Here is a 12,624-nt window from a genome sequence, read left to right as displayed (position 1 = left end):
TCACCGAACAACAACACTCCCAAATCCCAGGGCGACCTCCACCCCCTAAATCATGGGGTCCCCCAACCCCAGGGTGACCTCCACCCTCCACACCACAGTCCCAGCCCCGGGGTGACTTCTGTCCCCCACACCACAGGGACCCCCGGGTGACCTCCAGACCCCCCAGCAGAGGGGCTGGAGAGGGATCTCGAGCGGCGGGATCACAGCAGCCCCATCCCAGCCCTCCAAGCACAACTCCCATCCGGGGTGGGGGGGACCCCGCTGCCCCCTCCCCACGGCGCTGCTGGGGGGGGGGGGGTGATGGGGGGGGGTCACTCACCCGCGGGCCGCGCCGTCCAACGGGGGCTGCGCTCCTCCATGGGCAGCGCCGGAGGGAGCGGAGCCGAGCCGAGCCGAGCTGAGCCGTGCCGAGCCTTCCCCCGCCGCTTCCTGCTTCCCTCGGCGCCCGCCCGCCGCCCCGGGAGCCGCACGGCTGGAGCGTGACTCACCGGGGGCCGGGCCGGGCAGGGCAGGGCAGGGCGGCGGGGGCGGGGGCGGCGGGCACCGGCAGCGAGGCACGCGGAGATCCGAAACAGGGATGCTGGGCAGAGGGTGGAACCAACCCCCCCCCCCCACACCCGGGACCACCGGGAATTCACCGGGAATGGGGGGGTCCCCCAGCGCGGGGGGTCCCGCGGGGTCTCCGTCCCTCCGCAGAGTGCCAGGGATTAGGGTGATGGGGGGGTGTCACTCCTGACACCCCCTTCCCCAAAGGTAGAGATGGGGGGATGGCACTGATAGGGGTTGGGGTGGGATCCAGGCCTTTTACCCACACCCTAAAACTGCTCCAAGATACCCTGGGGCTCAGGGGTGCCAGCGTGGTCCAGCACAGTGAGCAGCCAGGGTGGTCCTGAGCCCAGACCCTGCGGAAATAAGGGGTGTTCCCAGGGCAGTCCCCTCAGGGCCCCCCAATGCCCCAGGCACCCCCTACAGCAGGCGTGGGAGAGGGAACATCCCAGGCGGGGTCACTCCTGTGCCATCCCACCGTCACCTGGGTTTGGGGACACCAGTGACATGAGTGGGGTGGGGCTCAGCCCACTCGCCCAGGAGGAAGTTGCCCATCATTCACCGGCCATAGCAATCAGCTCCATGTGCCAGACAGGCTCGGCTGGCTGGGACAGGCCAGACCCCCACCTCCCTCGGGCAGGAAGGAATCTCATCCTGGCACTGCCAGAGACTGGCATCTCTGCAGGAGGAGACACAGGGACACCCAGCCGTCCCCAAACAAACTGCCACACCACATCACACGCACACACACTCTCAAATCGCTTCCCAGCTCACCCTCGCCTCTGCATCCCCTGTATCCTCTCCTCCTCTTCTTCCAACAGGCCCCAGTGCCTGCCACGCCGGTGCTGCCGCGGTGCCGCTGCTGCTCGCCACCCCCCAGCCCTCCTCGTGCTTCCTCCCCCCCCCAAAACTCCCTTTTCCCGTTCTATTTTAAATTTTTATTGCATTCTTTTTAAAGAATACAGAGGAACAAATGCCCTTATCAGCAATTCTCACAAGGTATAAAGAGCTGCTTTTATCTCCTGCCTTTACTAATCTAGAGCGAACCAATGCCTGTTAATTTTTTAATTTTCCTGGTGAATGCATTTGTGGTTCCGTCAGCATCCATCCGGACACGCACGCAGGATCCCCTCGGCATCCCAGCCCAGCCACCCTGCCATGGGATTGACACCGTGCTGGCAGAGCTGCGGCTCATGGCTTGGCAACCACAAAGAGGTTTTGTGCACTGGGAAGTCCTGTGTGTCACACGAGGCTCAGCAGGACACCCCGGGATTTGTCACCACCACCACCAAGATATGGAGGTGCTCCCACAGATGCCAGCCTTGCTCTGCCTGGCCACAGGGAGCGCTGACAGTGCGGGTCTCCATGCTCAGCACAGGGACAGATCCCGTGCCAAGCTGTCCAGCTGTCGTTGTCACCCTATGTGGCCGAGGTCCCCGCAGGGGCAAAGGGGGGGTCACCCCTGTGTCCCCCCCAGGAAGGGACGCAGCGCAGGCTGCCCGCACAGCAGGGCTGGGAGTGCAGCAGCCGGACGCGGCGCGCAGATGAGATGTGGCAGGCGTGTAACAAGCCATTAGTCACTGTCACCTTTGCCCGGCAGCCACTGGCAGGGTAATAAATCCCGGGCTGACTCCAGCAGGCCCGTTCCAGGCCACGGCTCCCAGCTTGCCTCCCCGCCACTGCCGGCTGGGCTGTGAGCAGCTTGTAAATGCATCCCGGCCCCCCCGGGGGACACAGCGCCTTGAGGGGTCCCCAAAGCACAGCCAAATCCCTGTGGGGCTGATCGATGGGTGACACGGGCCACGGCATTCCTGAGAAGTATCCTCCTCCGGGAATGTGGGGGGTCACAAATCCGCACCACCGAGCAGCCCCCTGGCCCTGCAGGCCGCCCCCCTGGCTCTCCCCGCCTGCCCCAGCGTCCTGCCCGCTGCACCTTGCGGTTCCTGACTCTTCCCAGCTCAACGCCAGGAACCGGCACCGGCAGTTGTCACCGGATCAAAGGAGCCTGGCATGGCCCAGCACAACACGGCCCGGCGCGCCCGCCGGGAAGGGCTGGCAAACAAGCCGGTCCAGGGAGGCGGCAGGCGGAAAGCACGCATGATACCTCTCCTAAAAATGCTGCTGCTCCTGACGGACGGGGTGGCTGAGTCCCTGGAGCCGCGGTCCATCCCAGCCCCGGGGGGGGGCCCGGCTCCCCAGCACAGCCAGCCCAACACCGCGGCTCTCCCCAGCGCCCACGGCCTGACTCACGGCCCCGGGGATGGCGGGCAGGGACCGCGCTGCTGTCGGGGTCACCTTCCCAGTGGGGCTGCGGGTGCTGGATCCCGACCCCAAGCCGCTGGGCGTGAGCCTCCCCCGGGAGTCCCAAGCAGCACATCGGGCTGATGGTCACCCCACAGTGGGACAGGGGACATCCCTTGGGAACGGCAGCCTTGTACCCTCAGGTATCCCCCCGCATCACCTACTTGTGGCTCCAGCGTCCGCACCCTCCGCATCCAAAGGCGTCCGCTGGCCGATGTCCGGGACGGTGCTGCCCGTCCCCGGGCTCTCCCCAGCGCTGGCCACCCGGTGCCGGGACTCACCGGCCGCAGGCTTGGTGGCGACTGTCTCCAGGGACGAAGATGATGCCTGGAAGAGAAGCAGGACAGAGACTCAGCGCCGTTGCCTCTCCCGGTGGGAGCAGCGCCAGCACGGGTGGGGGGCAGGGGGGGGTTCGGGGCACACAGACACAAGATGCTTTTGTTTTCCTGGCGGCCGGTGCACGTGGCCAGCGCGGGAGCTGCACGCCAGCCCGCGCCGCGGGGCTACAGCTGGATCCGGCCGATGGCTCCCAGCACAGCCAGACAAGAAAGGCTGCAGGGGGGGTGAGGACATGAATCAAAGCGGCGTCCCCTCGCCCGCCGGCGGCAGCTGGCCGGTTAGGCAGCTCCCGATTACTCAACCGGGCAGTGTTTACTCGAGATCAACAACCCCCCGTCGCCTTCCCTGCCAGGCGGGCGAGGGAAACGTGCTGCTGGGAAAGGGATGGCATTCCCGCTGTGCCTTGTTTGGGGACGGTGCCCCTCCTCGACACCCAGGTGCTGCTGTGGCCTGGGGTTTGTTGTAGCTGTCACCCTCCTGCCCCGACACACAGCTTGGGCTGTCACTGCTCCTGTTTAGCTTTAATAAAGCAACAGCCAGTGACACCACGCTCATCCCAGTACTGCTGTGCCACCCTGGGGAAGACACACGGACAACCCAGGTTCACAGCATGCTGCGCCCACCCCAGGCATGGTGGGATGCAGGTGACCTCCCCCTGTCCATAGGCGACACCGTGTGCCTGATTTGGGGACATTAGGGCCACGGTGAGGATTTTATGTTGATCCCATTTTTCTCGAGATTACTCCTATAAACATGGAGATGGATGGTCGGTGGATGCTTTGCTGGGAAGCCCTTAGACTCAATGAGCCACGCACACGAGGGGACGTATAAATTTACCATTCACTTCCTGGAAAGGTTTAATTTATGGAATCCATATGGCAGCACCACACAACCGCAAGCACTTGGCACATCCCGTGAGTCCTCGAGTGCCACCACGTCCCAGCTCCAACTGGTGGGGTGCCACCGGCTGCCCCGGTGATGGCAGGATGCTCTTCTCTTTCCCAGCGATTAACAGAAGGTGACTTTCACAGCGGGCAGGGGACAAGCCCAGGGATCAGTCCCCATCCCTGGCAGCTTGGTGTGGGATCACTGGAGGTGGTAGGGATGCTCAGGGAGGGAGGCCGTGCCACTGCTCCTCCTCCCAGGGCAATGCCACTGGCAGCAGCAAGCAGCAATCCCCTACCTGTGGGCACGGGAAAAGGCTGGGGCGCACTTTGATACCCAGAGCAACTAATCATTAATTAGCATTAATCACTCCCCATCATGTGTCACAGCAGCATTGGGCAAGATGCACTTGGGAAGTGCCAGACCAGGGTTTTGGTGGGGAAAGTGGATTTTGACAGCTGGGCCTAGGCTGGCACCCTCCTGCTCCCCAGGGAGCCCCCCAGACCCCAACCCACACCCCAAGCCACCCATCAGCCCCACAGCACCGGCAGCCCCCACCCCATCTATTCTCCTGCCAGGGGATGCTGAGATGCAAAGGCACCAGAGATGGGTCCCACCTGCCCAAGGGCAGCCAGGATCCCACCCCCCCTCACCACCCGTGTCCCCTGGGACCCCCAGGCTCCGTACGGAGCACCGGCCGCCTCCTTGCTTTAACTTCACCCAGCACTATCTGTCAGCAAATCATCCCCGGTTACACAGATAAGGAATAATTGATGCAAAGGAGCCATCTGTTTGCGAACACAGAATATCTGCTCAATTAGGAGGGATCTGTCCACCCAGATAAAGCATGGCGGCAGCCCCCCGGAGTGGGGGCCTTCCGCCCCAGCCACGTCCTCAAAGACTCACCCCCAATTAGAGGTGAGCAGATTGATTTGGGTGCTAATTCGCTAAGCAGCGCCCTGAGGTGCTTGGCAAGAGGCTGGGAGGGAAGGGTGCTCTGAAATTTGAGGGGAGAGCTGGCAGATCCCTCATGTCCCACTGTGATGAAGCTCAGCTGCTCCTGGCTCTGGGAGATGCTTATCCCACATCTTTCCAGGGATGGAGAGAAGGGACCAGGATCTGTCCCTCCTGAATGGTGCTGAGCTGAGGCCAGCCCACCTGTGACACACAGAGAGACAAGCCTGAAACAGGTCCCAGGACATCCACAACAGGGATCAGGGACACAGGGCACAGCCTCAGGCGCATCCAGGTCAGGGATAGGTGTGCAGTGAGGTGACAGCAATGTGACATCATTACATGATGTTATTAACACAGGAAGAATGGAGCTGGCATGCAGGCCAGCTCCACAAGTGACAAAACCACGGGCAAAAGGCTCCAACCAGTGCTGGCAGGGATGGCTCCATGACACTCCTCAAATCCGCCCCCTTGGTGGCATCTGTCCCCATCTACCCAGCAGGCTGTTGGTATGAAGGACATGGAGAACTCGAGTGGGGTCAAAACACAGCTGGTGGTCTCCAGGGACAGGCACAGAGAGGCAGTGCCAGACCCCACGTCAGCCGTGTCACCTGTGCCCCACACCACCAGCATGGGTGTGGTGCCTAGGGCAGGCAGTGTGGCAGTCTGGGGACAGAATGGCACCGAGGGCACGGGAGAGTGTCCCCATGTCCAGTGTTCCCACTGTCCCCAGCGTGTCCCTCCCCGCCAAGGGCACATTCCCTCCGCTCCCATCACTGGACACCTGCCGCAGCTCCCAGCTTTGGGATGGCAGTGGTGGAGTGGGAAAGCAAAGGGCAGGAGGCCACAGCAGCGCACTTCCTGTGCCTTCGGGACACCCAAAAACGTGTCTTCCCCATTCCGCCTCCCCTGCGCCTCGCCCGCTGCTGGGACGGGCCGCAGCGTGCGCAGCGCCGATGCCGCCCGCGGGGATGCCGCCCACGGGAATGCCGCCCACGGGAATGCCGCGGGCACGGCAAAGCCCCCACCGCATCACCCCAACCTCCACCCTCCCGGGTGGCAGCACCCCGGAAAATCCCCGCGCTGCCAGCAGCCAGGGCACCGGGGGTGGATGCAATCTTTGGCTCTCGGCTGGCATCACCCCGGCAAGGCGGCGGGCACGGAGCCCGGCAAGCACCAGCACAGCTGCACCGGCAACGGGGCTTGGCACAGCGTCGATGCCAGCTCCTGTGAGCGAGCAAGGGATGAGGTGAGGAGAATGCCCAGCACGGAGGGGCCGCATCCTGCACTTCCCACGGGATGCAGAGAGTGCTGGCTGTAAGGCCTGGGGGACACAAACCCTCGCTGTCCCCACGCTCCCCCCAGGCCTGGGAGGCGGTGCTCGGGATAAAAGGTGTTTTTGGAGCGTTGAGGGCTGCAGGAGCAGGCTCCCCCCAGTTCCCTTTGTCGCTGAGGCCCTCAAGCCCCCCGGCTCCTGCTGGGGCTTTATCACAGTGCAGCCCCTGCCGTGTGTTCCCCCAGACGGTTCCAGCTGCTCTTCCCTCCAGGAAGCCTCTGCTCTTCTCATCCTTGTCCCAGCAGCCTGAAAACAGAGGGTTTTCCCACAAGAGCAGGCTGGGGTGCCCCTGGGGAGCTGGGGTCCCGGCTGGTGGCATGGCTTGGCCCTGATGGGTGCCCACAAGAGGGGTGGTGGCTGGGTCCATGCATCTCCACCGTATTTAAAGTTTCTCAGCTGTGTTTGCTGTCGGAAAGTTGGAACCTACAATTACAGCTGTGCTAACTCCTCATTAAAGAGGGGAAGGGGAAAAAAAAAAATAAAAAAAAAAAAGGGAAAGAAACAAAAGGCTCCAGACTGAGACACGGCGCTGTTAACCCTTCCCAAGATGGGGATGTGGCCCCCCAGGAAATTCATACAGCTGGAGGGAGGGGCCACAGTGGTGGCAGGTGACGCCGTGCACCGAGGGTCTGCCCACGAGCATCAGTGCCCACCCGGATCCCCACTCCATGTCCCGGCGCAGCGGCGGTGCCGGCTGTGCCGCGGCGCCCGCGTGGGCACGGCTGCGGCTGTGCCGGAGCCGTTTGTCACGGCAGGGCTGCGGTTCCCGCTCGCTCTCCAGCAGCGACACCGTGACGCCTGCTCCAGGAGCCCACACAATATGTTCACACTCATCTCGCAGCTGCCCCCAGACAGCCCGAGGTGCCGCGCTCCTCGCCGGCGCGGGGGCCGGTGTGTGCCGGAGAGCCCAGGCGGGAGCTGGCACGGAGGGAAGGGGCTGGAGACTGTGGTCAGGCTGGATGCCACGAGGGCAGACGAAGCTGGAAACACTACTGGCATGGGCAAAGGATGCACCGGTGCCCCCCCCATGCCCCAGCACACTCACCCAGGCTGTGCCACGAGCCCTGGGAACAGGGGGCAGGGGGACAGGCCTGGCTGTGACCCCCGTGTGTCGCTGCAGCCACCCCGCACCATAGGGAGCAGAAGCTGGTGCAACACATGGAGCGAAGCACATCCCCCCAGGACCCCATCCCCAGCGAGGGTCTGACCCTGTGGCCACCCCAGCATGACCAGAGCCCCCCTCGTGCCCCATCCCCGGGGAGCAGCGGGTCCCTGCGGCACTCTCCAGCCCTCCCCCGGCGACACCACCTCAGCACCGCGGCCACAGCGGCTCTGACAGCAGCTAACGAGCTGCAGGCAGCAATTTGGGTTATATATAGCCCCAAAGTGACTGCATCTAATTGCTCCAGCGCGCACCGGCCCCGCCGCGGGGTCCGGGTGCTGGGCGCAAGGGGACAGGGTGAGCGGCACGTGCTCAGCCCCCCTGCCCCGGCTGTCACCCCGTGTGACCCCCCGGGCACCCTGAGGCTGGCGGGGCACAAGCATCACCCCATCCACGCCAGCCCCGAGGAGCTGGGCCGTTCCCAGCGGCTTTGTGCCGGGCCATAAGCGGCTTTGGCTAAAGCCGACGTCCCAGCCCGTCCCAGCCGGGGACCCTAAGGAGCTTTTGTCCCTTCTCATTAAGGGGTTTCGGCCAGGGGGCCACGGGGCGCAGCACCCAGCACCCCCTCTCCAAAACCTGCGGGCTCCGGCCAGCTGCTCTGGCAGCCCCAGGAGGGAGGCACGGCCGGAGGGAGGGAAGTTCTGCCTTTGTGGCAGCCCCCGAACCCTCGCAGCAGCTGCCAGGCGAGGCGGCGGGCGCGCAGATGCGGCCGGGGGAGGTGCTGGGGGTGTGTGTAGGGGGGTCCCCCGCAGCGGCTCCCCACGCCGGCGGGGCAAGCGGCGGCCCCCGCGTGCAGCCGCCGGCGGGGAGGGGGAGCCGGAGCCGAAATTGTTTGCCAGCTTCCTCGAGACGGCACAATGGAGGGCGCGCAGGCGGATCCGGGGTCAGGGGTGAGAGCAGCAATAAGTGGTTTATGCCTTTTGTGAAGAGGCTGAACTGACAGCTCGCTGGATTAACAAAGACGTCCTCTGTTCCCGGGCAGGTCATGTGGAAAGCGCTGCGCCGACCCCTGTCACTTCTTTTTTTTGCAAGAACAGACATTTGTTCGCCAGCGAACAGGGAGGTGATGGAGGGGGAGGCGGGGGGCAAGCAGCCGCCCGCTCCCGGCTTTTCCTCGAGCTCCTCTAGGGCTCTGCCCGTGGGGATCGGAGGCTGCTCGCTGCTCCGGCAGCCCTGGCCACGCCGTGTCACCTCCCGTGCCTCAGTTTCTCCAGGTTGTGGAGAGAGCCGTGGCTGGTGGGGATGTCAGCACCTCCACCCCATGCCCGGGCAGTACTGCGTTCCACAGCGCTCCACATGCACACGAAATTCCCCCTGTGCTCATCCTTCCATCACTCCGGCACCAGGCTGGCTGGGCAGGATGGGACCCGCATCCCGCTCCGTCCCTGTCCCACCGTGGGGACACACATTTCTGGCTCGTGTTTGCCAGTCCCTGCCAGGCTGGACAATGTTCCCTCCAGCCTTCTTTCAAGGCAGGGAAACTGAGGCAGAGGAGGATGTGAGCATCCCGTCCATGCACGGACAGCAGGGCTGGCAGCAGCACTGCCACTCCAGGTCCCGGCCCTGCAGGGAACAATCAGCCTTTTCAAATCCGCAAGGATTTCCTCAAGGTTGTGCGGCACAGAGCCTTCGCTGTCATCATTAGGCTCCAGAGTTAACAGCTGCAATGCTGCCATTCCACACTGAGACAAACTGCCCTGCCTGGGGCAGTCACTCCCTGGCCTCAGATGTCCCTGCAGCTCCCACCTCCCTCTGTCACCACACCCCAGCCCCGGCTCCAGGCCCCCCCTGAGGCCACCGGGCCCAAAGCTGGGGTGGGAGGGATGCAGCTTGGTGTCTGCCACCCAAATCCTGCTGAGATCCCACAGGACATGCAGCTGGCTCAGCCCCAGCCCCTGCTCCCCATTCCCATCTCAGGGACGCCACAACCCAGCACAGCTCACCCACCTCCAGCTCCAGAGCTGCCGGGCAGTCCGTGACCAGTGTCCCCTCCCCGCCACCCTAAATACCTGTCATGGGAACCGGAGGCTGCCACTAGGGGCTTTTCACTCCGGAAAACACCACCCACCCCACAGCAGCTCATGTTTTCGGGACATTCCCGCACGTGCCAATTCCCCGTGTGCTCAGGGGTAAACTGAGGCGGGGAGGAGCAGCCAGGCTCTGTTGGGGAGGGGGCACATCACGGCAATCCCAGCGAGGGCCACGCTCGGCTGGGCGATCAGGCCCGGCGGCATTACAGCCTCAATCCGTGTCCCTCGATCCGCCGTGTCCCCCTTCTCCATCCCGCGGGCAGCTCAGCGCCCGTTCCCGGCTCCCGCCTGCCATCTAAAGACGGACTTACCGCCAGGTCCGGCGCTGCCTTAAGCCGCAGATTAAACCTGAACCATCTGCGAAAGGAAACTTTAATGCAGGATAAAACCTGCCGCACACACCCCGCCGTGTCACCGCAGAGCCCCGCCGTGGCACCGAGTCCCTGAGCGGCACCACGTCCCCTCCACGGGGATCTCGAGGCTCTGCACATGATGTTCCCATCCTCATGGATGTCCCCATCGTCCTTGCTGTCCCCTCCTGGCACAGCCCCGTGAGGATGCACGGCTGGGAGCTGCACGCCCAGCCAGCTCCCACCTCACCAGCCCGTGTCCCCCCCAAGGCAGCCACCCCAGGCAGGGGACACCCAGGCGCGTGGGGGGGTCCAGCCAATGCCCCACCTGGTTAATTACTTTAAGTGATTAATGTCTCTTCATCAGGGCAGCAGATTAGACCCTGCAGCTGGGAGCTGCTTTCCCTCGCAATCTCTTCCCCCAGGGGACAACAATGGGGGTCCTGCACTGCCCCCATTTTTAGCAGCAAATCCCACCTCCCCAGCCCCAAAAAGGTGGCCCAGGTGTCCTGTCATGAAGCCCCCAGGAATGCCCAGACCAGCAGCATCACCCGGAGTGCAGCGGGGACATGGGGTCACCCAGGCTGTGGGGACAAAGCTGGGCTGAGCATCACACAGCCAGGAATGACCCCTGCAGGGAGGAGGGATTCCTGGGGGACACTGAACCCCAAAGCTGCCTGGGGGAGGATGAGATACCTCCTGCCAGCTCAGCACCCCAATGAATTACACAGGATCACAAGTCCCCGCTCAGGTCAGCAGGGAAAGGAGCCAGGGAGGTTTTCCACCGCCCAGCCCACTCCTGATGGAGAATTTACAGCCAGGATCCACCATGGGCTCAGTAATTAGTGCTGGGATGCTGAATTAGCACCTGGCCATCAGCACTGAAGGGACGGAGCTGGGGGGCTCTGGGACCGATGGTGACCCCCCAGGAGGGATACAGGGAGCACTGGGGTGACCCAGCAGTGCCTGACAGCGGAGGGGGCCATCCCTACATCTGGGAACACTGGAGGAAAGCTGGTAGCCCAGCATCCCATCCCAGTCTGCTGCTCCAGGACCAGCTCCAGCCCAGGATCCCTCAGGTGTCACTTTGGGAATGCCCCAGGATGGACAGAACCCCCCTTGTCCTGTTCACCTAAAGACAAAAACCCCTCTGGCCCTCCCTTCACAGCCTGGATGCTGCATCCCAGGATGCTCAAGCCCTGGGATGCCCGAGCATCCGCCCAGCTGTGCCCGGGCAACCCTCTGGCCTTGACGGCTGCCATCAATTTCCCGGGGTCGGGAACGGCAGGGCCGGCAGATCCAGCCTCTGCTCCGTGGCTGATTACAGCCATTTCCCTGCCCGTGCCCCCTCCCTGCTGTCTGCCTCCTGCCTCCGTCTGCTGCCTGGTTTTATGAGGGCCATTTCCAAGAGGTCGCTGGAAATAGATTTTTATCACCTCGTGATAAATATCGTTTATGGTGACATTACTGCTCCGAGCAGCCGTGCAGGGGAGGGAGGAGAGGCAGGAGGATGCCCGCTCCCAACCCCAGCTCCACGGGGCACCTCCTGGTCCCCGTCCTCATTCCCGGAGGTTCGGGCAGCGCCATCCGACACCACCCATCCACCCATCCACCCATCCACCCATCCATCCAGGCGGCAGGAACAGAGGGAGCTGCATCATTAGCCCCGCGCGCCATTAAGCACTTAAAAAGCCATAGGAATAAGCCGCGCCATTAGCTGGCAAGCGAGCTGGGAGGGGAGGGATGCACGGAACCAGGCACGGACCAGGGAATGTCACCACCCCGAGGGCTCCGGTGTGCCCAGCAGGCGGGGGCAGAACCGCCCCCTCCCGCTCGCAGCTCCAAGGTGGAAAACCAGGGGCTTTCAGAGCTGACACCTGGCTTCTACGAGGAGTGACGCCACTGGGCGCCTCTCCACAGGGACTTTTTGGCACGCTGGGGAGCCAAAAAGTTCCTTGCTCCTCTGCTTTAGGGATGGAGCCGGCACAGAAACGCGGCAGAAAAAGCCACGGCTGGGCTGAGAACTGCAAACTCACGACAGCGGTGGCCCGGCGTGTTGCAACCCTGCACGGAGGTGACCCGGCAGCCCAGAGGAGCAGGGTCCTGCCCCGGCCGAGCTCGCAGCAGGGACAGCTGCCAAGCCGTGCCCACAGGCAGCTGCCTCTGGAAAAGGGCACGGCAGCGGGCAGGGGGCCAAGGCCGAGCTGCTCTCCGTGCCAGCCCCGCCACACACAGCGCCGGGCACCGGCCATCCCCGGGGGGAACAACTGCCCCGTTCACCGGCGCCAAGGTCAGGGGGTGTCACCCGTGGGGACAGATGCACAGTCCCCAGGGAGCCAGAGCTGGGGTGCAAAGCAGCAGCAGAACTGCACACCCAGCAAAGAGCAACCCTCGCCCGCAGGCAGAGCGCGGCACGGCCCGTGCCACGAAACCTGTTTGCTCTGCCCAGCCCTGGCACTGGGTCCCTTGGACAAGCTGCCTCCTGCCCCACTGCCTCAGTTTCCCCAGCTGGCAGGGATGGTGGGGCACGGGCAGAGGGTGGGCTGCCATCGGGGACCCCAGCTCTGTGTTGTGGCTCCTTGTGACACCGGCGAACCGGCCGTGACACAGCTGCGGTGACTTGCTTGGGAAGGGACCTCCGGTGTGGGGCCAGGAGTTTGTACGGGGGACAAGCATGGCCAGACGGCAGCACTGGCCACCTGGCATGGTGGCATGACCCCT

General features: G+C 64.0%; 1 protein-coding gene across 2 annotated transcripts in view; it reads right to left on the bottom strand.

Annotated features, from left to right (window-relative positions):
- GSE1 (Gse1 coiled-coil protein) overlaps window positions 1–12,624 on the bottom strand; it is a 98,421-nt gene that overhangs the window by 60,331 nt on the left and 25,466 nt on the right. For both annotated transcript variants that reach the window (XM_014257157.2, XM_014257159.2), the window contains exon 2: window positions 3,012–3,174. In XM_014257157.2, the coding sequence (XP_014112632.2) occupies window positions 3,012–3,174 (163 nt within the window). The remainder of the gene's footprint in view (window positions 1–3,011; window positions 3,175–12,624) is intronic.

Source organism: Pseudopodoces humilis, chromosome 14 (assembly GCF_049639895.1).
Source record: "Pseudopodoces humilis isolate 2021_Gansu_Grassland_sample_001 chromosome 14, ASM4963989v1, whole genome shotgun sequence".
Taxonomy (NCBI): domain Eukaryota; kingdom Metazoa; phylum Chordata; class Aves; order Passeriformes; family Paridae; genus Pseudopodoces; species Pseudopodoces humilis.
This window is presented reverse-complemented; position numbering and strand designations above follow the sequence as displayed.